This window comes from Limanda limanda, chromosome 5, assembly GCF_963576545.1.
Source record: "Limanda limanda chromosome 5, fLimLim1.1, whole genome shotgun sequence".
NCBI classification, from domain to species: domain Eukaryota; kingdom Metazoa; phylum Chordata; class Actinopteri; order Pleuronectiformes; family Pleuronectidae; genus Limanda; species Limanda limanda.
The window spans coordinates 11,159,719-11,186,949 of record NC_083640.1 but is presented as its reverse complement, the minus strand read 5'-3'; the positions used below and the strand labels follow the sequence as shown (position 1 = coordinate 11,186,949).

The following is a 27,231-nucleotide window of genomic DNA, read 5'->3' as shown; positions in this document are numbered from 1 at the left end:
GTGACAGATGGAGTGTAAAGCAAGGGGCCAATCACTATTATGGCAGTAAAAGGGGTGAGGGTGTGCAAAGGGAGAGTGTTTGGAATATCAGTGCATGTGTGGCCTTTCTTAAAATCAATATAAGGAATTAAGTATAAATGCAGCAGGGATGTTTATACGATATCATATCAGGTAGCTTGTGGTGTAGGCTCTCAGTATAGTGAAGATCTCAGGGGCCTATACATTTGAATGGATGTAGTCATCTGGGCCACACAGCTCGACACGCTGCAGGACATGAGTAAAGGAAGCAGTGGACCGGTGAAACGATGAGAGACTCACAGCGTCATGAAACTTAATTTAACCTCCAGGGGACTGCGGTCCACCATCACGCATTTTAATTCCCCTCATCCCTTAGTAGTGACAGTTACCGGATGAGTGTTAAACCACATGTTTCTGCTCTTGTACTCACGGAATCGCTCGCGTCTTTACGCAGCTTCTCCTCCTCCTCCTCTCCATGCAGCTCCGAGGCCGGCTCCACCACCAGGGTCTCGAAGCACGCCGAGCCCAGAGAGGAGCTCTTCTGCTGGGACGTGATGAGCTGGGACACGGCGTGCGTGGGGCTCCCGTGCGTGGTGAGCTCCGGCTTGCTGCCCGTGGCTCCGGAGGCTGCGCCGAGGGGTCGCAGCAGGGGGCGGCCGTGCGCGCTGCTGGTGCCGGGCACCGCGTCGCCGCCGCCGCCGCCACCGGACCTCGTCTCCCCTTCGAAGGAGGCCGGCGGAGAGCTGGACAGGTTGGGCTGCGACGACGAGAACACCCGGTCGAACTGTTTCTTTTTCCTCTTGAACATCCACAGCCCCGATTCCTTCTTGCTGCCCTCCGCGCCCCCTGCGCCGCGCCGCTCCGAGCCCACCTTCGGACTCAGCCACGGCTTGGTTTTCTTCCCCTGGAAATTCTTCCAGATCCTGCGCTGGTAGGACTCCTGTCCCTTGCCGGTGCCCTCATCCTTGGGTGATTTCTGCTCCATGGTGCCTGTGCAGCAGCCGGCCAGCCTGAGCACACTGTGGAGGTGAAGAGGATGGATGGCACGGTCGGGCTGCTGCGGCTCTGGACTTCCACCGATGATGGGTTCAGATCCCCGGGAGGCAGACGCGCAGTGTGGTGATGGAGGGGGTGTCAGTCGCCTTGTAGAATACCTCTGCAGGCCACGCTGCACATGTCATGTCACACACCGGGCAGCAGCAACGATTGCTGGAAAGCAGAAGCCTCATCTGCTGAGGTGGTGTCTCAGTGGTGAAGTTGGCAGCTCATGCGGTGACTTCTGCGAGATTACCCACAAAATAAACGCTGCGCTCGGCTGCTGTCGGTCCTTGCGTCCCTGCTGTGCACAATGTGCCTAACCAGGGTTTGGGTAAACTTCCTCATTAATTGCCCTATTCAAATGAACGGTGCACCGTGCGCCTCCCTCTGGCCAACCCCCGTCACTTCCCCGGATCGTCTGTAGGATGGTGATTGCATAACACAGCCTCAAAGGGCCTCCTGGAGATGTGTATGTTTCGACGGTGGGTTCACTGTCACCTCACCTTTGCAGACCGACAAGTCGTGTTCGTGCACGGCCTCTAGATGCACTCCTTCAAAGCACAGAGCTGCGTGTGCGTGAGCGGACCATGGCCCCGGGAAACCTTGGAGGCTTCTCTCCATCTCATGATCTCTGCTCATCACCTCTGCAGAATCATTACACAGAGATGTCAGCGCTGGTATCAGGGGCCGAGCAGGTGCACCGACCCGGGGACCTTCTCGCTGTGTGACACAAATCTTTTTATGTTTGGTGATGAACATGTTCAAACGTGTGGAAAACTATTATGTCCAACATGGCAGAAGAGACCATGTGTGAGCACAGTAAACTGTCTGGAGCAGGCAGCTGATGCCAGCGCATAGTGAGCCACAAAATCACCTCCACTTTACCATCCCACATCGCTCTGATAACTTATGATGCTCCATCCAGAATATTCCATTCAGGTCCTTTTCTGGATATTTCATTATAGTGTTATCTTTCACAAAATACAGAAATGATCTCTATATTCAATATATAAAGATATATATAGAGAGAGCTATATAGATAGAGAGAGGGAGCTCTTTTGTCTCCTCCTTTTCTCAAAGGTTATATAACTATTGAGAAAAAGAGGAGACAAAATATATTTTTTTGATTTATTCTTGTTCCTCACGTTTTTAATATACAGCATTTTGGTCAATTCGGTTTTTTTTTTTACCTTGGAGGCTTTGAAAAGGTCTTGTCTCTTGTGTTGCCTGGGTTGCTTCTGCACAGCAGCCGTGCCTGGATCTGCTCTCTCCATCAAATGGGTCAGGCTTCAGTGAATGTTATCACCCACACGCAGCAGCCAGGAGCAGGCAGCCTCCTCTCCTTTGAGCTGCTGCCGCTCGGCTGCTGCAATGTATAAAACAACCCACCACGTCCTCCCCTCTGGCACCTAGTTTCAGCAGTGCTCCCCTGGTTAACTCTGTACCCAGAGTCACATAAATAAACACACTGAGATGATAATGAACACCTCTCTCCGTACTCCCTGTAGCACAAACACAAGACGTAACAGCACGACCTTTTCTCTGCCAACAGGGCGGATGAAATTGCCTTAACAAAAGGGATTATACAATTCCATGGACATGATTCAACTATTAGAGAGGAGGGAGGGTCCAAGGCCTTCTGGTACGACACGGATATGACCTTGGTATCACTTGTAGGAGTGATGATGGAGGCTTGTGATGACTCATTCATGGCAACAGACTTCTATAGAAAACAGCTTCATATAACTTCTGTAGCATAACGGCTTTTGGCCTGACACTAGAGCAGCACCTGTCTGTTTGCTCATCCTGTGGTAACAATTCTACAATATACTTTCACAATCACTATTTTATTGTTAGCATGCTGGTAATTGTCTGAAAAGCTTTTTATATACAGTCAATGGTGCAGGGTGACGTTAGAGAACGTTGTGACCATTCTACCAGGTTTATTTGCAATAGAGATTTTATGTTTTTCAAAAAATGAAACTGAATTTGCTGCATACCTCACATGTCAGCTATTTCAAAGGTCTGACACCCCCGACACAATTTTCCGACCCAAGTTTATATTTTTTCAAAACAAATGCTCTGCAGTTCATATCATAATAAGGCATTACAGTAACAAAATGATTGTTGCACTTTTACTTTGAGAAATTGCTAAACAGGAAGAGATTCTATGAAGGATGTTTTCATGCTGAAGATAAGCACCATGTGCTGTGTTTCAGTCCAAAATGGTGAAATAGAAATATTGAATTATCAAAAAGATCTGGCAGCGATTTTGACCCATGCAGTTATCAACCACTGCTGTAGTTTATCCTAGGACATAGAAGACATGTTCACTCAGTCCCGGGACTGAAGGCTAACTGCCCAGCCCCTGCTAGAGCATCCCGTGGTTGTCCCGTTCACTCCATTTTGATTCGTTTTGAACATATTGCGAGTCCAAAGTGCACCAATTTGACACTACACTTCCCAGGACCACCAAGAACACAAATGCCAATTGTGAAGCCGATAAGCTAAACAGTTCGCAAGATATGTATTTCACATACAGACGTCTGTGGAGTAGGTAGATATACATCTATGAGTAATTTGAAAATCAAACAACTGAATAAACGCCACTGACAAACTTTCTTGTAAGTAGGAATCACGTGATATCTCATCAAACCCATTAAATAAAACATTTTAATTGCAATCAGGAGGTGCGCTGGCAGCAGCACAGTGAACCCCCCTGAACCAAACCACTCTCCTTCCTTTCAGCTGCCAGTGATCTCTTCTATTGGGCGGGTGAGGATAACTGATGAGACTGCCCTGAGCAGGCCTTTCCTCTTAATAATGCTGGTCCTGCTTGATAAGAGACTAATACAGTGTTTGTGGCTGCGCATGCACACACACACACGCACACACACACACACACACACACACACACACACACACACACACACACACACACACACACACACACACACACACACACACACACACACACACACACACACACACACACACACACACACACACACACACACCTTTCACTGACTGGAATCACGTGCAGTTCCGTGGAGCAACTTGATTCATGCTGAGCTATAATGTAGGCCAGGTCTTGGTTAAATTAGAAACGTGACAAGGCCTTTTTCACACAGGAGGTTGATTCATTGCCTTCATGATTCATTCAGTGTAGAGAAAGATGAATGTTCACTTGATAAATATAGTGCTACACAATAAAATATTGAATGATATATTGCGTGCAGTGGAACAACAGATGAATACAATGGCTTTCATGACTTGGCCAACGTTCCCCTCTTTTCCATGGTCAGTTAAAATCTCCCTCAGCCGGTAAGAGGAACTGACCTTGTACCAGGCAGCTCTGGTTCCACCTGTTTGTACAAGCTCTGTTCCTCTTTCTGCACAAAGAGCAGTTGCACTGCTAGATTTAAATCTAAACAGCTTAACTGAATCAGCTGCATGATGAAGAGCCAAAGCTTTGAATTTGCATTTCTACCTTGAAATGTTTCCAACTAAGTCCAAGATTCAAAGCAGTGGTTGTTTACCTTTACATCAAAAAAGCTTGTATAATCCTTACACAGCAGGAAAGAGCAGAAATGTAATCAGAAATGCCGGTGATCTACGTCTCTAATCTCGAGTCATGAACCACATTAAAGCTTTTCTAGTTTAATATTATCTGACAAGCAAAACCATTCGGGAAGCGCTGGATTCTTGAACTTCCCAGAGATGAGCATCAGACCCAGAATGAATCAAATATTTATACCATTCATGAAATATCAAGATTTTATCGAGAAAAGGCTAATTCTGGTCAAATGGAAGGCCAAACCCAATAAATCCCATGCCTGAGCATATCAGAGAAAAGAGTAACTGGTGAGGCAAAGAATAAGAAGGGACTTAAATCATCAACACACAGCAAAATGTTGAGCTTTTGGTGCATTTTCATGTCTATCGCCTTGAAAATTGCAGTTTACGCGAACTGATCTGTTCATCACATTTCGTATAGTGTAAAGTAAAACTCACGTTCACACTCGCAGGTCAGCAGTTTGCAGAGTGACACTGCTTCACCACATGCATCACTCTCGCATTACTACTCAGATGAATACGCACTGGCCGGCACGCCCCAACTCAAGGAGACCACAGTTACCAAGGGATGTGACAACACAAACACATGAAGTGAAGAAAGAGCCAACTGAAGAAAACCACACAGGCCTGTGAGTATGACAAAGAAAACTGCTTAATATACTGTTCATAAAAAGGAGAACATATTACAATAGCCTTACATAGGGAGAAGACTCTTGGAGCTTGGAGAAGACTGTAAAGCTTTCTATTGATTACAGTAATTACAGTAATGAAAAGTGTTAATACATTTAACAAAGCAATAGGGTTGCATTAGAGACACAAGTAAAAATGACTGTAGGGCTCAGCAATACGTGATATGTGTTTTCCTTTTTAGAAAAGAAGAATGTCATACGAGTCAAAGTTAAAGCCCGATCAGAGTCACAGCAGGTAAAGTCCTTTACCTAATCACTGTATTTTATATTGTATGTATTCTGACCATAAAGCTGTTAAAAAATGTACCGCATCAAAGTAAACAAACTTCCTTAGTTTCTGGGGCTCTCTAACTCAATTCTAAAAAAATCAGTCTGCTAGAGATAAGTTCTACTCCCCCACCCCCTACCCTAGCTGATTGATTGAAAATAAGGTTGGGAACCACAAATGACCTTTCTAACACCGCTGTGAATCACATTGATCAAATTAATCCTTAATCCACGGCAGCATCACGCAGGGTGACACAGCACACACACCGGGACATGAAGTCAATGAGAGATCTGGTTGGAGAGTGACCCGAGGGAATGAAAACCAAAGCCAAACATCCCATTTCATCTTCATTCTCCTTCTGGGGGGATGACTGCTTCACTGAATTATGCTGTTGACTTTATCACCCCACTCCCTCCCTCCCCCCGACTGTTATCCTGTGCCCTAGTGCAAGAAAACTTGACTTTGCAAAAAAAAACCTTTGTTGTTTCCCTTTAATTTGAATTTCATGACTCAGAGCTTGTTTTTTTTATTTTGATCTGCTTACTTCCTGATTAAGGCCCGATGTCCTGGAGGGTCGTCTGGGCGGTCAGGAGAGGACGCTGGCTGTGCTGCTGGAGCAGGCCTTCACCATCAGAGCAGAGGTGGCGGCGGGCCTGCAGTCCACCAAGGGCTCGGTTCAGGTCGAGGCCCTTTCCCGCAAGCTGCTGGAGAGTCACATACTGACCATCACACGCATCGTCAAGCAGCTCAGTGTGGACATACAGGTAAACAAATAGGTAGATAAGTAGAGGAGGTGTTGTCTTGTGCAAAATGACTTCATTAAACTGTAACCTCAAGCCTAAGTTTTGGCTGAAGTGGTTCGTTTCAGCATAGATTTGAAAATGAGCGGGGCTTTCTAGATTCCCTCTTATGAGTGGTCGCTGGTGGTGGGGGTTCACCCACCTTTAATCTGCGTAATTTTAAAATTTTTTATAGAGATACAAATCTCATGACATGGAGACATCCCAAACGTTTGACTGCACGCAAGCTTTGGCCCTGCAAGGTCCAAGACAGTTTGAAATATTAGGGGGCGGTTTGAGCCATTTTAAAAATATTTTATTTTAAAAATATTTTATTTTTAAAATATATTTTGTGATAAATGTGATATTAAAATCTGCGTTAATGTCTGTAATCAAAGAACAATCATACTATTTAGTTTGCGGCTTAAAAAAAGACACTTAAAGGTTTGGTGTGTCGAATTTAGTGACATCTAGTGGTGAGGGTGCATGTTGCAGCTGATCCCCCTTACCTCACCCTCCCCCCCCCAAAAAAAGGAGAACCTGTGGTAGCCTTCGGATTTCCTAAAAAATCAAAGGGTGTTTAGTTTGTCTAGTCTGGGCTACTGTTCAAAATATGAAAGACTCAATAGAAAGGACCCACTCCTAATGTAAATATAAAGTATTTAAATATAACATGACTCATTCAAGGGTAAAGAAAATAATTTGTACAATTTAGATTTTATATTTAATTTCTGCCAAAAGATGGCTTTCACATTCAATCTTACACACTGAACTTTGATTGCAGCATCTCTTTAATGTCCTGTGGTGATGCAAACTCGCAGCCTCAAGCTTCCATGTGGATGAATTTGTTTCGTCTTTATCTGCGGTTTTCTTTTCCCCCACAGTCTTCTATCTGCTCTCGTCTCCTCGTCGGTCTTGATGAGCAGTGCGCGACCACACAGTTGATTTGATTACACCTGATAGAATGGTGCAGCGCCCGAGCAGAGCCCGGCTGAGTGACTCCTCATCAGCTCAGTTGTTTTTGTCTGGATGAGCACAAGCTAACGATGTTCACGGCGTGTGGTTAAATAAGTACTTGCCACGTTATGCAATCGTGCCTGAAAAACAGCAGCGAGAATCATTACTGGAAAGTGCCGGGAGATCAGAGTCTTGAGAGTGATGAAGGTGTGGATTCATCTTCAGTAACCCCATATTCAAATTTGGAAATAACACGCAGCTTCATTAGTGCACAGCAAACGGGCCATTAACAAGATTACAGGCTTACATTATCTGAAATAGTAGATGGATGCCTAAGAACTGATTAATTCTGAACATGAAGAAGTAACAAGCTAAGCTGTTTGCTACCACGATAAGCCGATGAGTCGTCTTTTTGATGTTAGCACACATTCAACACAATCCTGTGGAATCATCAATCATGCGTCGAAAGGTGCTGATGAAACTTCTCAGTAATTAAACAATGATCTCTACAGCATTAAAAGGGGGAGCAGAATTAACTTTCAACACTGATTCTATCCTTAGATTGTCCTCATCTTTATTTTGTTTAACTTAAAAGAGTATATCGCCATCATTTTCAAATATAGGGGATTACATGCATTAAGTACTCTGTCTTTGTTCTGATCAGGCACTGGAGAGACAGATCGCCCAGCGGGACTCCGTAACATCTGGAACGTCACTGGCCGTTCAAAGCTTAGACCAGAAAAACCTGGCCGGCATTGGAGACCTGAGAGGAAGAGTCGCCAGGTTCGCACACACATGTCCTCGATCAAACACGGTCTGGAAAAAAAAAATGAAATGAGCACCGAATCAATATTTAGGAGGCCGTACAATAATTTACACCGAGTCTGAGTGGTCAAACTGATTAACTCTCCTTGCAGATGCTCTACTTGGTTTTTCGCCCCCTCTAATGAAGGAGAATTTTACAGCCTGCGCACTGTCTGGCAGCTCTCTCACACACACACACACACACACACACACACACACACACACACACACACACACACACACACACACACACACACACACACACACACACACACACACACACACACACACACACACACACACACACACACACACACACACACACACACACACACACACACACACACACACACACACACACACACACACACACACACCAATGATTCCACTCTCAGCAGACTGAAGTTCCTATGTTTGCACACACTCTGATTAGCACTTGCTCATTATTTTGTGTCTGTGCAGATTACCCTCGTTAGACAGGATTGCAGAAGAGGCTTTGTCGTCTTAGTGCGCTGCTCAACTGTGCATGTGTCAGGATTCAGACGTGGTGTCATTTTGTTAACTAGGGTACTTGTCGTCTCACAACAGGCCTGCCCTCCTCCATGTTGTTTAAGAGGTCGGTGGTGAGGAGGGATATTTGCTACTACTTACCAAACAGCTCATTTATGGTCCAATTAAGTGAATAGAAAAACGCCTCCTACTCAGTCTAATCACATCTTGCATGTTAGTCATAAATAATCAGGTAAATAGGCTAATGGCCAGAGGTTTCAGTATTGGGCTCCGAGGCTCTCTACGGGTAAGTATCCCAAATTGCACATTGGCCATTTTAATAATTAACTGCTAGAATTGATGCTGGAGCTGGTTCCTAATTATTATATTGACAAACACAAATCTATTAAATCAATTGTATCATTTGTTTGCTGTTGTGTTTTGCCTGTTTCTATGTCAGTTACCCTTCAATAAACGCAAACATTTAAATGTGTTTGTTCAACATTCAAAGGATGAAGTCGCACTGCTCCGGATGCAGCAGAGCCTTCTTTGGTTTCCGTTAGCTCACGTATTTGAAAGTATTGATAAGGGCAGCTGTCTGATTCCCCCCCGATCTAACTGCCTGGTTGTCAGCCATCTAAACTGTGGGCGCTTCCTCCCAAATCTCCTTGTCTTCACACCCCTTCCTTATCTCTCTCCCAACCCACTATCCTCCTATGGTGTCTTATCCCCCCCCTGTGCTTACTCACTTATTACCTCAGGTGTGATGCCAGCATCGCCAAGCTGAGCGCCGACGTGAGCTCTGGGGATCGGCACAGGATCAGACTGCAGCAGGAGATGAAAGAGCTCAGAGCAGGTGTGGATGTGAAGCTGGAGGAGCTGGAAGTCACGGTGAGAGATGGGGCATCATTGCCGTGGACTTTATATAAAGATGGACCACGATGGCTGCTCCCCAAAAAAGTGAGGCCAAAGCATCTTGATCTGGTGGTTGGCTGCAGTTTAGGTCATAAAAAAAAGCATCCTCAGCAGATGAGACATGTGCCAATATAAAAAGATAAAAAGTCAAATTACATAATACATATATATTTGTTTTCTTTTTTCCCCAAATATGTTTGTCATTTTATTCACACTGATGATTGCAGCAGGTTTGGATTTCATTCTTTATTTGATGCTCACCTCATGATTGAGAGCCGACTCCCATTTGGTTGAGCAGGTCTGTAAGCTGGACCTGGATACTTCGGCTCCATGCACAGGCTCTTCCTCCAAGTTATGTCACCAGCAAAAGATGGCCTCGTTCTTAACTGGGATATTTTGGCCTCATTTCTGGATAGTGGGAGGATGTGGAGGCGTGTTGTCCATCTCTATATAGAGCCCATGTTCATTGCTGTCAAAGGGTTTGGCAGAAGAGACGTAAATGCTGTATACAAGGCAGCTGCACAATCATATGTCTCAAACACAACTCAGTGGATTGCTTTGAATCTGTGTTCAGACATTCATGGTCCTCAGAAGACAAACTCAGTTACTGTGGTGGTCCTCTAACTTTTGAACTTGTTACAGCATCAGGTTGAATTCTTTTTAATGACAAAAAAATATGTTGGCTTGACCCGGTATTTGTGCACAGAGGAGGAACCGTCCTACCTTGGTAAATCCGCAACTTTTCATCGAGTGCCGCTGGATGGGGATTACCTTCATTTAAGTGCTCCTTCCGTGAGAGAAAAATTATAATCTGATAATACAGGAGGGATGTTGTTTATCCGAGAAATGATGACTGGGTGTTCGGTAGGTGATTTGGAGGTTACTGCTGCCGCAGCCACAGACCCTGAAGGAAATGAGAAGTAAAATGAATTCAGGGACAGAGATAGCCAAGTCCCTCCATTGATAGCTAATACTGCTCACACACCCAGGCTGATACCGCCTGTACTCTGCTCTGTGTGTGGCACAAGGTGGTAAATCACTGATGGCAGCCCATTAGCCGCGGAGCAGTGGTCAACCATGTACAGTTCTACCATAAGGATAATTGAAAATGCAGAGAAAGTGGGTCACTGCTGTTTTGTGGCAGCAGGAGTGGTGCAGTAGCTTGATCGGATCGACTCAGCAGAAACTGGAAAGGATAAAGGTTAGTTTACGGCCGCCACCACAAGATGCTTTCACGTCGCATTACAGCACACGTTTGTTCTCTACTCAGCTTCATCGTGACCTTGGACGGCTGTCGGCATCTTTGACAGAGCTCACCCAGAGCCACAGGAGCTCCCTGTGTGATCTGCATAAACAAGTTCAACTACTAGAAGAGAAGTAAGGCCGTTCATCTGAGTCTTAGCACAACCCACACTTGGATCGTTATTTTTAATAGGAAGGCTATTGTAGCCAACTAGAATGGCCCTCCATCCCCTTAAGACCTCTTTTGAAACCACATTGAAGTCTACTAGACCACAATTGCACACTCATAAATATCAGTGCCCTAAACATCGATCCAGATCCATGAATTATTCCCTGGGAAATCTGTGAAAATGTCAAAAACATCTCACAATTTTTAAGTAAGTAAAATTAAAAATCATTGATCTGCTCCTTTGTTCCTGCTCCAAACCAACAGACAGGGCAATAACCTAAGTGGTGCAAGTAACAAAGTTATTTGTATTTGTTAGATAGGGAAAGTGCTCATTTATCAAACAAAAAAATACTGTAAATGCCAGTTTACTGAACAAGGTCATTTTCATCTGTTGTCCCCGGCCAGTTCTTACAAGGCAACCTGCAATACAATGATGTATCTTTACAAAACAAATCCACAATTAAAACACTGCATCCAATTAAAACAAAGGAAATTACTACAGCTAATAACACTGTATAGGCTTAATGAAGCTGTTTGTAACAGTGGTCAGAGCAACACATCTCATCTCAGGGTGCTAATGTTTTGTGGAGACATACTGACATTACTTTATTTCAATACTTTCTCCAGCCTTGAATTTCTTGTATTATTTATTGTGCTGCTTGTTGCGGCACTGTTTCTGTCTCAGCTCTAATTAACACTGACATGAAAAGCTGTATGGATTAATGATTGAAACTTTGTTTTCACAGCTCAGACAATTTACTTGAGGCAAGTTGTTTATTAGACGCGGGATGCCAATTAACCAAAGGTCTGGAAACAAATTATTTGTCTGTTGCCAGGCACCTTGGAGTGCCACATAGAAACCGATATAACAGATCTCAATTTACAGCGAGCGTTGCCAGCTATTAGATCCTCAGGGGTCCAGACCTGATTCAGTCTATTTACATTTCCCCAGACTTTTAAACTCTATACCCCCCCCCCCCCCCCTCTAACGGTGCTTTTAGTGTCTAGAGTTTGCAGAAAGAGACCATAAAATGCAGCCTGCAACTTCAGCCACGACTGAATCGTTAAAATGCATCCTACTGCATGTCTGTACTTTCTTGGTAGGATGTCAGGTGGGCGGAAGGAGGCCAAGGAGCAGACAGAGTCACTGAGAAAGTGGACAGAACAACAGCTCAACAGCTTTCTGCAGACTCATGCACAGAGCAGCCAGCAGCTCTGCTCACGACTCCAAGACAAAATGGTAAGACTAAATATCTGTGAGGACAGGAAGGGATACATAAAGTTTACTAGGAAAATGGCTATTTCTGCATTTCTACAATCATTTTCTCAGTAAAGCCTTCCTACCAACATTTGGAGAAAGAAAGAGTCATGAAGAAATACATATATAAATGTACAAATAAAAGAATGGAATTGTGGAAATGAATGTATGGATAAATAAATATTGAAATAAATAAATATCGAACTGTATAAATGTGTAATTGTAGAACTGATTGAATGAATGAATGAATGAATAAAGAAGGGTTAGGGTTAAGAAGTACATTCATAATTTCATATTGAAATATATTAATAGATAATTGTAAAATGTATGAACATATACAATTTGATATATAAATGTAGAAGCACAGAAATAGTCTTTTTCATCCCAACCTGCATTTATTTTGACTATATTAATGTAATTTTTTTAAGTGAAAGAGACAGTTTGTTTTGTGGTGTTGGAATGTGCAGGGTCAGTCACACTCCCTAAGCTGTGAATCAGCAGTTAAAGTTCTTAACTTTCCGCTATGCAAGTGGAACAGATGCTGAGAAAGCTGCGGAGTCTAATAGAGTGTTTTGTGTCAGCAAATTGTTCAAGGTTGCAAATGAATGAACATTTGTAAGAATCAATATATCATGTTAAATTAACTTTGACACCATCATACATACTAAAGTGGCTGCTGCAACTTGCAACTTTTAATTAGCAGCATCTTGTATTCTTTCATTTTACTGAAGTTGAAAAAGTTTGAGACTTTTTAATTGTTTCATCCTTTGTCATTGCACTTTTGACTTCGTTTCATACCACAGATGAGCAGAAGAACACACAAGTAGCAGCGTACAGTTCTATCTCTAAAGTTTTATGATTTTGAAAATATAGCTCACTTGTTACAGCAGCAGGTGGTGAAAAAAATGAAATTGACCAGAGACCACATAAGCAAAATTCTGTTGATATTCTGTATTATGTATATAGAGAAATTCAAATGGGCAAGTATGGTTTACTAAACTTTACTATATAATTGAGCAGAGCCTTTGACTGAGGATTAAAAAGAACATTCAGGGCTTGTTATATACACAGCATAGGGATTGAAAAGCTGTTGTCCAGTATTGTGGGTTTTAATTGTTGGATCTTAAATGTGTGTGTTCGTTTTGTGTTCAGTTGGAGTCAGAGGCTAGATTAGCCATTCGGCTGCGTGCTCTGGAGGCGCAGATGGAGAGGTCTGAGCCCCAGCGGAACCAGTCCAACCAAAGTCAGGCAGATCGGCTGAAACGCTCTGAAAGAAAACTCAGCGAGAGAGTGAGCTCAGTGGAGAGCAGCCTCCATCAGGAGCTGCAGCTGCTCAAACAGGACTACCACAAAGGTGGGTGATCCCTGTTTGTAACTGACTGTCATCAGCGAGTAAACACACACACAGTGTACGCACCCTCCTATATACGTCAAGGAAAAAATGTACATGCAAAAATGCTACACCAGCAAGTCAGGAACACAGAGACACAAAGTGAGAGGCACATTTTCTCAGAAATTGGGTTGCATGACCACTTGATGAATTAATGTCTTAAGCACGCAAATGAGATTCTCACTGCATTTAAGTTGAGAAAAGTGAGAAAGGTGAGCTACTGTATATTTGAAATAAGGATGAGCAATAAATAAATATCAATAATTATCAATAAAGCAATATAATGTCATCAATAGCGATATAAGTAATGTTTATATATATATATATATATCCTTTAACATTGTGTCAGCAAAGTGAAGAGGTATAACGCATAATTGATCACAACTTGTGTTTGTCATTCTCTGCTAATAAAGAAGAGTTCTCTAAGGAGCAAAAATAAGTCTTTAAACTTAAAAAATAATAAGACATTTATCCTGACAGTTATCAATATTGACTGATATAAAACGTTTGATCATCCAGCCATAATTTGAATGTATGAGCAGCACAGCGCATAAACACAAATACATAGTACATACACAACCTATTTTAGAATTTTCCTGGTTTCGTCAAGTAGTTTGTCTTGTCGTTAGTTCACAGTGTATTGGGGCTTTGTGGGTTTTTGTCTTGTCATGGACATACAAACTACTTAAATTCTTACAACAGTTATAGTTTAAATTGTTCTGGATTGGCCAATCTTCTGTAATTTTACTAATCATTTGCCTGTAATGCTCTTGCTGGCTCGTAAATGTATTGACAGGTCATGATAGATTTGTTAAGGAACACAAGTTTTGCCCCATAAGGCCTGCAATAGCTAACTGCAGTATATAACTGTTATACTGTATGTATCTCAATATATATGCAGTTTCAAGATGGATTTTCACACACACACACACACACACACACACACACACACACACACACACACACACACGGACAATTCAGTCTTTGATCAGACTTACAGGTTTGCGAACAGGTCGGCTTACAGGTGGAAGTATCCGAAACCCAAAGGCACAAGTAAAAACAAATAACTGGGTAACTAACACATTCACTGGGAATAAACAATGATGGTTCCCTCACTACTGACGAGATGAAGTAGTGGAAAACCAAAGGAAACAGACTAATTACACAGGTGAAGTGAATGAAAGGCTGACAGGTAGGGCAGGAAGGCCGACAAGACAGGAAGCGGAGTCTTCTGAAATGAGAAGCACAGCTAATTACAAAATAAAACAGGAAGTAACAAAGGTACAAATAAGTAAAAAGGACAAATAAATGAGAAACAAATCCGAAAAGCAAACTCAAGGAAGATAACAAGGCCAACGTCCATAAACGTAGAGAAAAGAGCCATAAGAATAAATCATTGAGCTCCCCAAAGGTTTAGAAGTGTCTTCAAAGGCTCCAGAGGGGCAGAGTCACGACAGATAGATAAATCAAACACTACACTACACCAAAAACTACCGAGCTCACCAAAGACTTTTAGTTAAAAACAACTGAAGTATAAGTATACTAGTATAATTAATGATTCAACCTCTTTACTCAAGTGTAAAAGTGCAACTGAAAGTGTACTAAAAGTAAAGACCCTTTCTATCGGCTGTTTCTGTATGAATCAAATAGAGACTCATGTCACATTTTTACAGTTCGAAGGCTATTCAACTTAAACAACTTCAAATTAAATAAATGAACATTATACTAAAAACAGAGAAAAAATGTTGAGGAGGAAATGTGTATATAAGTATTCTTAATCTAAAAAAGGCCAGGGACTGAGGCAAATGCAGCTTTTAAACCAGAGGAAATTGGGTGAATGTGAGCTACAGGTGCTTCGTACAACAACCTCCAAACTCACAAGCCACAGATACATGCAGCCATCCAGCGGCTGAACTCTGCATCAAGCTGCTGTCATCATCCATCCTCTTCTCAGTTACGCCAACGCTCTCTGGGTCTCCAGACACACAGAAAAGAGGCGACGGCCCCCTCAGTTAATCAGAGCTGGAGTTAACTGATTTATGAATCATTGGTCAGCCACCCATCCCAGTGCCAGAGCCATTCATCCATTGCTCTGGTTTATGTATAGGATGAAACGATTGAAGGAGGTGGTGTGAGAGGGAATAAAGGCAATTCACAACTGATACTGATACGTAAAATATGTGTGGTGAGACAGGCAAGGGGCCAGAAAGGGAGGGAGAGATTTAATATCCGTTGATTGTATCAGAAAGTGTATCTCTTCACCTCACAGTTCATTCTCACTGACTATTTTTAGAATAAATTCAATAAGGAAAAATATCAGCATTTTTGACAGTGTTAGCAACCGAAGGCGATATGAAACTAAATAAGAAGTAGAAATGTGACAGATTAATAACAGCAAAGATTAATAAATCACCAAAAGATACAAGTTTAGAGCCAACACAATGAACTACCATAAAGCTAATGTTGTAGATAGTTGATAATTGAACAGTTGGGGTTGACCGATTATCAGCCTGACTAATTATCAGATCTGTTATGCAGAATTCTTATGATTATATGAATTGTGTTTTTTATCCAGTGACCAGTAAAATATTTTAATAAAAAAATGTGCTATTTGGTTCTGCAGTAGCTTCCATCTGTCTGTAGTCACGTTTTCACATGTTATAAGCAGCCAATGGGCCCTTGAGTCTTGTGGAGCTACCAGGTCTCCTGGGATATAACTTGAGAAGAGCATATCCCTGTGTGTGGATGTTAGTATGTTGAATGATCCGGACAGTATGTTACGTTATGAGATGACAGTGTATAGACATAACATATAGAGTCCTTATCATATGATGTAAGAGTTAAAGGAAAGTAATTTCTCCCAGGAATAGGTTGAATGTTTGGGACAGTATGAAACACTTCAGGACATAAGTATTAACATAACATAGTATATGATTCCCTATAGCCAGTGGATTGAAAGGCACTGTAAAAATACTAACTACTAACAGAGTATGATTTACTTTACCCCATGAAGCAAAGGAAAGGCATTTTTGCCGAAACCCGGGATCGAACCAGGGACCTTTAGATCTTCAGTCTAACGCTCTCCCAACTGAGCTATTTCGGCACACACAGAGGAGAAAATCTGACAATTATATTCGAAATATACATGATTTATTATCAGCCAGAGGTACACTATGATTTGAACTACTTACTCATCTAGTTACCAATAAAATGAATTGATGTAAATAGGGAGACGGGTGGAATTGTGCTGAATGTTTGGACAGAATTAGAGGGCTTTGAGACTACAGTATATTCACAAAGCATGTGATTCACTGTTATCCTCGTTATACTATAAGACTATATATCCTAACCATAGTATGCTTTGTACTTTAAGGTAAAGGAGGGTATTTTTGCCAAAACCCGGGATCGAACCAGTCTAACGCTCTCCCAACTGAGCTATTTCGGAACACAAACATCACACAATCTGACCAACATATTCAAGATATAAATGTGTAAATATATAATTATATTTGTATGTATACATATATATATATATAAATTACCATGATTTATTATCAGACAGCGTTACAGTACGCATTTGAACTACTTACTCATCCAGTTACCATTCAAATTAATTAATGTAAAAATGCAGAAATCTACTGAAAAGATTTAATCAATTATTCTACTGAACAGATCTAATCATTTAACTGCTGTTATCTTCTTTTAAGTCAAAGGGCATTAGTCTTGGCGGAGGTATGCATTTTCCAAAGGCCCTTCTGGATTTACATGTTAGCAGCAGTCAATGGATATCGTTAATTACATTAATAACTGACAAAGCCACATTTTACAGTATGAGACTACAGTATTGACATTTGATATATATAACCTAACCTTAGTATGCTTTATACTTTGAGGCAAAGAAAAACCTTTCTGCCGAAACCCGGGATCGAACCAGGGACCTTTAGATCTTCAGTCTAACGCTCTCCCAACTGAGCTATTTCGGCTTGTGGAGACTTTCTCATTTTAATAAATCCGAATAAATGACCATTAGTCTAAATGCTTTTTTTGGTATAACAAAGGCCCATGGGTGGATGTTAATGTGTTGGACAGCATGTCACGCTATGAGATGAGCGTATGTAGACATAACATAGTATATGATTAACTGTGTCCTTATAATATGATGTAACAGGTAAAGGAATGTGTTAAATGTTTGACACCCTTTAAGAGTACAGTATATTAACATTGTATGTGATTTACTGGGATACACAGATTATGAGGTACTATATACCCTAACCATAGCATGCTTTTTACGATGAGGTAAAGGAAAGTAACATTTGCCAAAACCCGGGATCGAACCAGGGACCTTTAGATCTTCATTCTAACGCTCTCCCAACTGAGCTATTTCGGCTTGTACAGATCAGCACATTTTAATAAATCCGAATAAATGACCATTAGTTTAAATGCTTTTTTTGTTATATTTATATCATACTTCAGCCAGACACCAGGGGGCAATCTAGATGTTTTTGGTTTAATTTTGGGAGTTATATCAGCCCCTTTGAGAAACTATATCAATTGACCCCTTCTGTGCAGACAGGCCAAAAGCTCAGCACATACCATCTCAATCTCAAGCAACACCCAGAGAATAATTCTTATCTCCGATGCTTTATGTCTAATAATGGTATCACACCTCTTTTGGACAGGGTTCCGCTCCGTGCATGATGCCATGGAGTCCCTGAGGCAGATAGGCAACATCAAATCTCGTCTTGACAAGGGCGAGCTGCAGAAGGACATCAGGCACATGTGCAGCAAGGTGGCAGAGATCAGTGACTCGTGACTAGAACGGAACTTCTTCTGCTGAGAGGCTGCTCCGATCCCGAAGTGATCGAGTCGATCTTTAAATATCAAAAGGCTCCACTCTCATTATATTCATTATAACAGTTATTGAGACCTTTAATATATTTAATGTTCTCCCTCTCTGGAAAACAGTGAAATGACCTAATAAGTGAAGTTATAAATGAGTATCAGTATAAATGTGACTTAAGAAATATTGCCTTGATCGTTTTAGAACAAAAATGATTCAGTCATTCTTTGTAGATGTAAATTTAAATCTTGAGCAAAGAACATTACTGAATTAAAGGAATGTAATAAAAGAACAATAAAAATATATATTGTTTTAATAACACAGAGTATAATAAATGATTTTTAATGATGACACGTGTTCTCCATCATTTAACAGGTAATTGTTATTGGTTGCTGCCAATTTCTTACTGTCAGTGTTGTGTCCACAGCCTGTCTCTGCTGATCTCTGGTGAACAGGGGAGGAATTGCTATTAATCCTATTTTTCAATTGTATATAAATACATAATTTACACCTCATTTCCCTTCAAAATGGGCCAGAGGACTTGGCTCTTGATTAAGGCCCAAAGTGTTGAATGGTCCAGGTCAGGTATTAGGCCCTGAGAGTCCAGCATATTGACATTGACACACTTTGAATGCGTACTAGGATTTTCACTCAAGTCTTCAATCCCACCGCGTTGAGCAGCTATGAATCATGATCAACAGTTTGACTGCAGGACTATATTCTCTATTGAAAAGACGCACAGATCATGTTAGCAGGTGAACCTGGTGGAAAATGCATGTTTCCCTCAGGAGCCAGGAGGACGGGATGATAATGGGGAACGAACTTACATTTGCCAGTTGGTTGGAAACAGACTCCATGTCAAATAAGAACATTGACATGTGCTGCTGATGGGGCCACTGCTAAGGTGGTATGACAGTGTAGTGACCACATGTCTCTGCTGCTCTCTAGTGGCCAGGAGGGGCATCCGAATGTTGATCGGGCATCAGTGCAACACAAGTTCACTAAATAACTCATTATAAAAACAAACTTCTCCGGAAAATTTGCACTTGAACATGAAGGTGATAAGAACTTTTCAAAATAATGATAATCGAAATTTTCATCAGTCACTGAACAGGAAGACACCACAACTCCTCACTGACTGTAAGGTTAATCTATTTTAAGCTTTCATTTAAGTGCATAAAATCTGATGTAAAGAGTTAACAGGAGTGTTTAGAAATTAGCTGGTGTCAAGATTGAAAAATTAGAAGAAACAGACAAGATTAGAGATTTCAACACAGGAGTAGTACAGTAGAGTATGTTGGGTATGAGGAAAGGCTGGAGTATCAAATAGTCTTATTTTTCCCAGGTTGACAGAAGATACTGGGGTCAAGCCAGCCGACACTCGCGTCTCTGTGGTCAAATCAGCCGACACAGAAATTCTACTGCACGCATATAATGACATTTATGGTAAACGCATCCAAAGCGTTTTTTCAAAATAAAATGTTGACATGGAGCATATACAAAATACATAATAGAAAATGAAATGGATTGGATTATATTCACAAGAAGTACATATCGTCTCACGTGTCATTTTTATGAATAGCATTTTGACTGTATCAATTTAGAGATTTTACAAATTAAAAGTCAAACATTTTTAGCTTCAAGTAGCTAATTTCTTGATAAGTACTGTAAAACACTTTGATCAATAATTCCAGAGAGAGACTGAAATGCCTGTGTTCAGGAGCTCTCGAAAACTATCAATGTACTGAATATTAAACATATTTACTGTATAGATTAAGAGATTTTTCAAAGTAAAGTCCAACATTTTCACTGTGGAATAGATCATTTCAGGATACTTTGAAAAATCTCCAAATCTGTACAGTAAAAATGTTTGTTCTTCAGTATGTAGGTAGTCAGAGAGGTCCTGAACACAGCCATATCAGTCTCACTCTGAACTTATTGAGCAAAGTGTTTTTATAGAACTTTGAAATATCCAGAAATTACCTACTTGAAGCTAAAAATGTGTGATTTTTTTATTTTGTAAAATCGTTTGATACTGATACTGTCAAAATGCTATTCAAAAAAATGACACAGGTAAGACAATATATACTTCTTGTGAATGTAATCCAAGAAATTATTTTTCAATTTTGCATTTTGTATAGGTTCCATGTCAACAGTTTATTTTGAAAACCAGACGTAGGCCTACATGTGTTCCCTATGGTTCTTCCTCTAACTTCTAGTACTCCGTTGCCTTCCCCTCTCTGTGAGGTTTGGATGCGTTTACCATAAGTGTCAGTATATGCGCGCTGTAGAATTTTTGTGTTGGTTGATTTGACCACAGAGATGCGAGTGTCGGCTGGCTTGACCGCAGTAGAAAAATGGCGTTTTCTAAAAGTTGTTGGATTTACTCGACACAGGCCTGGAGGTTGGATTACTAAAGGCAAGTGAAGTTAAACAATGTTTTCAGCCTATGGTTGTCTGAGGCAGTTGTGCCTCAGCAAGTAGATCTCCTCAAACTAAATTACAATTGATCCCAAAGTTTATTGCAATACAGCATTTTTTTAATAAAACATTTTTAAATTAAAGGAAAAGTTAAAAAATAATAAAAAGTGTCACTTTAGTTGCATTTATATGGCACTTGGTAGTTTGGCTTCCTCGATTATTGTTGTTCTGGGTTTGTACCCTCATGGTTGAATGCACTTATTGTAAGTCTCTGGATAAAATCTGCTAAATAAAATCTAATGTAATGTAAAGGAGCCTGCCCTCTGGTGGCGGAGCAATAAAACTTCACCCAGTTGGAGCTGTAGATGTTTTTTTAATTCATACCACACAGCAAGTTACACAATGTATTTATTCTACGTGTATTTATTGAGGATATTAGTAACATGTATTTGTCATGTCAATTATAGCAGCGGGAATAAATATGGAAAATGGAAAATACGTCAACCTAACGTCAGAACGAAAGCTACTGATCAGAAAGTGAAATTGACTAACGGTGGCAGACAGAACGGCTCCGCACCGACGGTAAGTTTGATCTCTTCTCAGCGGTCTGTTAAAGATAAACAAGTCTGGTTTATTTTGAATAAGTAGCTTGACAAGAAAAGTGGTGTTTTCTATAAGTTGCTGGGTTTCCAGATGAACATATATTTAAAGATATAAATGGGTTTAACCGAGTGGGGATACAGTTTGTTGCAGCAGGTGAAAGTGAAAGTGTTGAACTTCTTGGAAAACCTTTTCTCTCCCTATGGCTCTTCACACATAATAGAGCAGTGATCACTTTGTGGTGTCAGTGAATATCGTGCATTTGCAAGTAGATCTTAAAATTGATCCTATTGCTAAAGTCTATTGCAACACAGGAGATACAAGCTGACTGATTTGTGATGTAGATGTGTATTAATAAATACCTCATAGTGTATTCTACGTGTATTTACAGAGGAATATATGTGTTTCCATGTAAATGATGGAAGCTGTCAATAAATTATGTCGTGGCCAGTACGGGGATCGAACCCGCGACCTTGGCGTTATTAGCACAACGCTCTAACCAGCTGAGCCAACCGGCCATGAAAATGATGCCAGTGACGTCATTACAAGTTCAGCCACTCATCATAAAGTAACATTGACAAAGAGCTGGACCACAAAACGAATCGAAGTAAAATTGTTGAATTTATAAATTATACTGAACAGAAAATGCTTCACAGTGTATTCTCCGTGTGTCTACAGAGGATATTAATTGCAAGTATTCACATGTGTGAGTGATGGAAGTTGAAAATAAATATATAGTCATGGCCAGTACGGGGATCGAACCCGCGACCTTGGCGTTATTAGCACCACGCTCTAACCAGCTGAGCTAACCGGCCATGCATCAGTGAGCAATGACGTTTTTTTTTAAATAAAAAATAAAACATAGAAAATAAAGGTTCCTCAGGGACAACAATCAATTTTGATTAATCTGAGTTCTGCATGAAAAATATATAAGTGTGGATAATTAAAGAGAACCATACGTGAAAACACACAAAAGGGTATAGTTTGGAAATATAGTTGTCAAGACAAGTCATTGAATTCATCAAAAGGATAGCTACTGATCAGAAAGTGAAATTTGGTAAGAGCTGGCAGACAGAACGACTCCTCAGGGACACTAAAGGCCAATTTATGCCTCTCCGTTTCTTCTATTACGGACAGATAAGACCGCCCTATCCGTCGTGAAACGCCCTCTCCGAATGCTTCGTACAGCTTTTCGTACACGTCTGATTTTTCTAACTATCCGTCTTCATGCTGGAGACCCGACGGACCGCTCTTGGCTGTGATTGGTCCGCGAACGACATCATTTCTGTATGACGCCATTTCCGTATTTCCGGACCTCAAACTTCCTGTTTACTTCCATGTAGCATCAAACCCAAACACAACTATGATTCTACGATTAATGTGACGTGTGTGTTAAGCCAGCGGAGTTGTCCGGCTGACGGTGGCTCGTTAGAGCACTGAGGGCATGTGTGCACGGTCACAGACGGTTATAACGAGCTTTCAAAACGGCGCTAGCAGGCTAGCCACCATGCTAACTGCGGTGGTAACAGTGCAAGAACCCGCCGTCACGACTTTAATTCCACTTCTATCATGACACTGTTCCTATAATACCGTCAGGTTAGAAGCAAACACTGGATAGTAGTAGTTAGTGTCGGGAGTCCCTGCTGACTGTGTGGAAGCTGGGGGGGAGCTAGGTCCGTGTAGCTTCTAGCTACATGTAGCCTCAAGCAGATTCAAGCTGTGGAATCAGCAACACAGTTCGGAAACAAGACCGGGGAACCGCTGCGCTAAGAAACGATTACATCAGCATTTTGACCCGCTGGGTGTCACTTTATTTAGTTCTGTTAGTTGCCATGGTTCAGTGTGTGGGACGCAAGCTAACATGTCAACAGAGACACGTGGACTTCTTCTTCCCAAATGGGGTAGGCCTCTCTGAGCTCGTCTTCCGTTGCGCCACCTATGGGTTTGGCGGTGAATTTTTTCCGGACGTAGACTGACGGAGAAGTAAAAATCAAAAAGAGTCTTTGCCCCCTGCTGAGAACTCTCCGAGAAACGGACACGTAGTAGTATATAAGAGCCTTAAGGGCCAATTTATGCTTGAGCGTATTTTGTAAAACGGATAGATAAGACCGCCCTATCCGTCGTGAAACGCCCTCTCCGAGTGCTTCGGACAGCTTTTCGTACAGTCTGATTTTTCTAACTTCTCCGTGTTGTGTCGGAGAGCCCGCGGACAGCTCTTGGCTGTGATTGGTCCGCGAACGACATCATTTCCGTATGTCGTCATTTCCGTACGACGTCATTTCTGTTCGACGTCATTTCCGGACCTGTAACTTCCTGATTCACAATTAACACATACACAACTACGATTCTACGATTAATGTGACGTGTGTGTTAAGCCAGGGGAGTTCTCCGGCTGACGGTGGCTCGTTCGAGCCCTGACGACATGTGTGCACGATCACAGACGGTTAGAACGAGCTTTCAAAACGGCGCTAGCAGGCTAGGCTAGCGGGCTAGCAACCATGCTAACTGCGGTGGTAACAGTGCATAACCCCGCCGTCACGACTTTAATTCCACTTCTATCATGACACTGTTTCTATAATACCGCCAGGTTAGAAGCAAACACCGGGTAGTAGTTAGTGTCGGGAGTCCCTGCTGACTGTGTGTGGAAGCTGAGGTTGAAGCTAGCTGGGGGGAGCTAGCTGGGATGGGAGCTAGCTAGCTCTGTGTAGCCTCAAGCAGATTCAAGCTGTGGAATCAGCAACACAGTTCGGAAACAAGACCGGGGAACCGCTGCGCTAAGAAACTATAACATCAGCATCTTGACCCGCTGGGTGTCACTTTATTTAGTTCTGTTAGTTGCCATGGTTCAGTGTGTGGGAGGCAGGCTGACAGAGAAATATAAACACAAGTGGACTTCATCTTCCGATAATTGGGGTAGGCCTCTCTGAGCTCGTCTTCCGTTGCGCCACCTATGGGTTTGGCGGTGAATTTTATACGACGTACAGTGGTCTGAGAAGTAAAAATCAAAAAGACTCTTCGTCTCCCGCTGAGCCCTCTCCGAGAAACGGATACGTAGAAGTATATAAGAGCCTTAAGTTAGATCTTTTCTAAGTGTTCACATAAGTTTAACATGTCGGTTGTATTTTTTATAAGTAAGTACAATGAGACCAATCACTTACCTAATGTCTCATTGTACTTGCCTCTGTTAAGAAATGTTACATCTCCCCCTCAAATCTGCTATAACATGGGGTCATGTGTGTACTCGTCTCTCACAGAGTTGCAGATCTCGACAGGACTTGAACATCTCCCTTTAATCCTCAATCACGATGCCTGTGCACTTCTCTGGCTGGGAGGTGGAGGATGATGGCGCTTCCTTTACTGGTGTGCTGCTGAAAGCATCTCAGAAGCCGAAGGACCATGGCGTTTACACTATGTACCACGGGACCAACGTTGCCAGTGCACGGCTCATCATTGCCAATGGTTTCAAACAGTCGGCTGGTGGCATGCTGGGAAAGGGCGTGTATGTCAGTCGTAGTATGACGAAGGCTTCCAGTTATCCTAAGGGATGTCCCCATGGAGACCGTGTGGTCCTTGAGGTCTCTGCACGGCTTGGCCGTGTCAAGCGCATTGACGTGGACAATCACCCTCTGCAGCTCACCTGGAGCGCACAGGGCTACGACACCGCCTGGGTGCCCCCTAACTGTAACATGAAGTCTGTGCCCAGCGGCCTAGAGGAGGATTGTGTGTTTGACCCCAACAGAGTGAAGGTGGTGTGCATCGCAAAGGCCCCGAACGCCACCATCGAGCAGGAGCTTCAACAGCTTGTGGCAGGGAGCTCCACAAGCGGAGGTGGCGGCAGTGCTCCAGACGTGTGCTCTCTGTGTAAGAGGATGACTCAGCAGGGATCCCAGCACATCGAGCAGCCGTGCTGGAAGTGTGGGAAAAAAATCTGCATTCTCATGTCCAAGCATTTCTGTCCATAGAAATAAAACCAGAGGGCCTGGGATGAGTTTTGGCATGAGAACCACAGCAGAGTTGTACTGACAGGAAAGACAATCACATCAACACACAACAATATACAATCTGAACCCTTAAGTCACCTCACAGCATCAGGTTACCCACCAGTCGTCCCAGTAACATTGTTTTTCCTCAGTGGTCAGGTCACAGATCCACAAACACATGTAACGTCACCACGTACTGTGATTCCTTTTCATTATATACATACATATAGATGTCCACATTTTTCTGAGTCTTTATATCTCTGCTTTAACAGTTAATTGTACACATATCTTTACTATAATGTGTATTGCTGATTTTTTTCTGCACAGGTTTTATAGTCTCCGATCATCATGCATAATGAATTTGTGCCTCAAGTTGAAAAACTGTAAAAAAGCAATACTTTTCCCCTGTCTGCCAGTTTATGTGATAATAAAATATGATTCTGATTCACAGAAGACACTGACGTTTACTCAACACTACATTATGTAACTTATCTAAAACGTGTCACTCTCTCAGAGATGCGTTGCAGGATGGTGTGGAGTGAATCTGACTTTAGTGGTTTTCAAAGGGACACACAAAAAGATGAGAGAAGATGTTTGCAGTTAAGGTTGTGGTTAAAGACTGAGAAGCCTGTGCAGACAGGGATGGGCAAAGATACATCCAAATGTATATAAGAATAAAATACCATAATTGTAAGTGTATCAAACTAAACTACTGTATTTTTGTATTACAAAGATACTTTAAAATACTTTTCCAAGACAGCATGAAATCACATTGCAAGGCATTTATATAATATATATGTCAGATTTTTGCATCATTAGCTGTTGTCAATGTTCTGATCTCAACAAGCAAATTACATAGTAGAGACGAATCAGAAGCACCATCGGTTTTAATTTTTATGATGAAATAAAACTGTTTAAAATGTTTAAAGGTTAAAATGGTTTTAGCAGGGTTTGTCTGAGGGGTTTGTTGCAGCAGGCTTCCAGGGAAAGGGTTGAGCTTTCTAGAATTATGTCTCTCTCTCCATGCTCTGCACACATAATAAAGAAGTGGGCACTTTATGATGTGAGTGAATATTGTGCTAGTAACACAGGGAACCTGGCAGCTGGTGGCTGCACAATAACACCACCCCACTTGCTGATCTACCCATCAATTCATACGACACAGTAAATGTTGCACTGCGTTTTGATTGAGGATATCAGTAACATGTATATGGGATAATAAATAAGTATATGGCCAGTACGGGGATCGAACCCGCGACCTTGGCGTTATTAGCACCACGCTCTAACCAGCTGAGCTAACCGGCCATGAATACAACAGCAGTGACGTCATTACATGTTCACCCACTGATCAGAAAGTGAAAGAGCATCTGAAAGAGCTGGAAGACGAAATGACTGATGTAAGTAAAATTGTTGAACTTTTAAAATTATACTGAACTGAAAATGCCACACAGTGTATTCTGCGTGTGTATACACAGGATATTAAATACATGTATTTACTTGCGAGTGATGATTGTTGAAAAGAAATGTAGACATGGCCAGTACGGGGATCGAACCCGCGACCTTGGCGTTATTAGCACCACGCTCTAACCAGCTGAGCTAACCGGCCACGAATCAGTGTGCAATGACGTCATTTTTTAAATAAAAAATAAAACATAGAAAATAGAGGTTCCTCGGTGACAATCAAGTTTGATTAGATTAGATTAGATTAGATTCAACTTTATTGTCATTGCACAGTACAGGTACATATACAACGAAATGCAGTTTAGCGTCTAACCAGAAGTGCAAAAAAAGGCAGTTA

The 27,231-nt window shown here is 41.9% G+C and overlaps 3 protein-coding genes and 7 non-coding genes across 10 annotated transcripts in view; 2 read left to right on the top strand and 8 right to left on the bottom strand.

Annotated features, from left to right (window-relative positions):
- LOC133001936 (multiple C2 and transmembrane domain-containing protein 1-like) overlaps nt 1-1,003 on the bottom strand; it is a 133,564-nt gene extending 132,561 nt beyond the window's left edge. Inside the window, exon 1 of the mRNA XM_061071655.1 lies at nt 449-1,003. Coding sequence (XP_060927638.1) covers nt 449-1,003 — 555 coding nt within the window. The remainder of the gene's footprint in view (nt 1-448) is intronic.
- Nucleotides 1,004-5,512: 4,509 nt separating this feature from the next.
- On the top strand, nt 5,513-18,405 carry fam81b (family with sequence similarity 81 member B). The gene is made up of 8 exons (XM_061071120.1): nt 5,513-5,556; nt 6,146-6,353; nt 7,990-8,108; nt 9,380-9,509; nt 10,804-10,910; nt 12,049-12,184; nt 13,355-13,556; nt 18,272-18,405. The coding sequence occupies exons 1-8, from the start codon at nt 5,513-5,515 to the stop codon at nt 18,403-18,405; spliced, it is 1,080 nt and encodes a 359-aa protein (XP_060927103.1).
- On the bottom strand, nt 16,623-16,695 carry trnaf-gaa (transfer RNA phenylalanine (anticodon GAA)). The gene has a single exon. It is a non-coding gene; the product is annotated as a tRNA-Phe (tRNA).
- Nucleotides 17,503-17,575, bottom strand: trnaf-gaa (transfer RNA phenylalanine (anticodon GAA)). The gene has a single exon. It is a non-coding gene; the product is annotated as a tRNA-Phe (tRNA).
- On the bottom strand, nt 17,907-17,979 carry trnaf-gaa (transfer RNA phenylalanine (anticodon GAA)). Its single transcript has one exon. It is a non-coding gene; the product is annotated as a tRNA-Phe (tRNA).
- A 2,985-nt stretch (nt 18,406-21,390) lies between the features above and the next one.
- gig2p (grass carp reovirus (GCRV)-induced gene 2p) lies at nt 21,391-25,894 on the top strand. Its single transcript, XM_061071167.1, has 2 exons — nt 21,391-21,435; nt 24,708-25,894. The coding sequence occupies exon 2, from the start codon at nt 24,759-24,761 to the stop codon at nt 25,413-25,415; it is 657 nt and encodes a 218-aa protein (XP_060927150.1). The 5' UTR covers nt 21,391-21,435; nt 24,708-24,758; the 3' UTR covers nt 25,416-25,894.
- trnai-aau (transfer RNA isoleucine (anticodon AAU)) lies at nt 21,898-21,971 on the bottom strand. The gene has a single exon. It is a non-coding gene; the product is annotated as a tRNA-Ile (tRNA).
- Nucleotides 22,195-22,268, bottom strand: trnai-aau (transfer RNA isoleucine (anticodon AAU)). Its single transcript has one exon. It is a non-coding gene; the product is annotated as a tRNA-Ile (tRNA).
- A 770-nt stretch (nt 25,895-26,664) lies between the features above and the next one.
- trnai-aau (transfer RNA isoleucine (anticodon AAU)) lies at nt 26,665-26,738 on the bottom strand. The gene has a single exon. It is a non-coding gene; the product is annotated as a tRNA-Ile (tRNA).
- Nucleotides 26,739-26,965: 227 nt separating this feature from the next.
- Nucleotides 26,966-27,039, bottom strand: trnai-aau (transfer RNA isoleucine (anticodon AAU)). Its single transcript has one exon. It is a non-coding gene; the product is annotated as a tRNA-Ile (tRNA).
- Nucleotides 27,040-27,231: the final 192 nt, after the last annotated feature.

What these genes read in the sequence shown, in the direction of transcription:
- fam81b (XM_061071120.1), top strand. Translation starts at nt 5,513, where the DNA reads ATGTCATACGAGTCAAAGTTAAAGCCCGATCAGAGTCACAGCAG. An exon ending in GTTCAACTACTAGAAGAGAA is followed by an intron (nt 10,911 to 12,048) that starts GTAAGGCCGTTC and finishes CTTTCTTGGTAG; the next exon opens with GATGTCAGGTGGGCGGAAGG. An exon ending in CAAACAGGACTACCACAAAG is followed by an intron (nt 13,557 to 18,271) that starts GTGGGTGATCCC and finishes TCTTTTGGACAG; the next exon opens with GGTTCCGCTCCGTGCATGAT.
- gig2p (XM_061071167.1), top strand. Translation starts at nt 24,759, where the DNA reads ATGCCTGTGCACTTCTCTGGCTGGGAGGTGGAGGATGATGGCGCTTCC.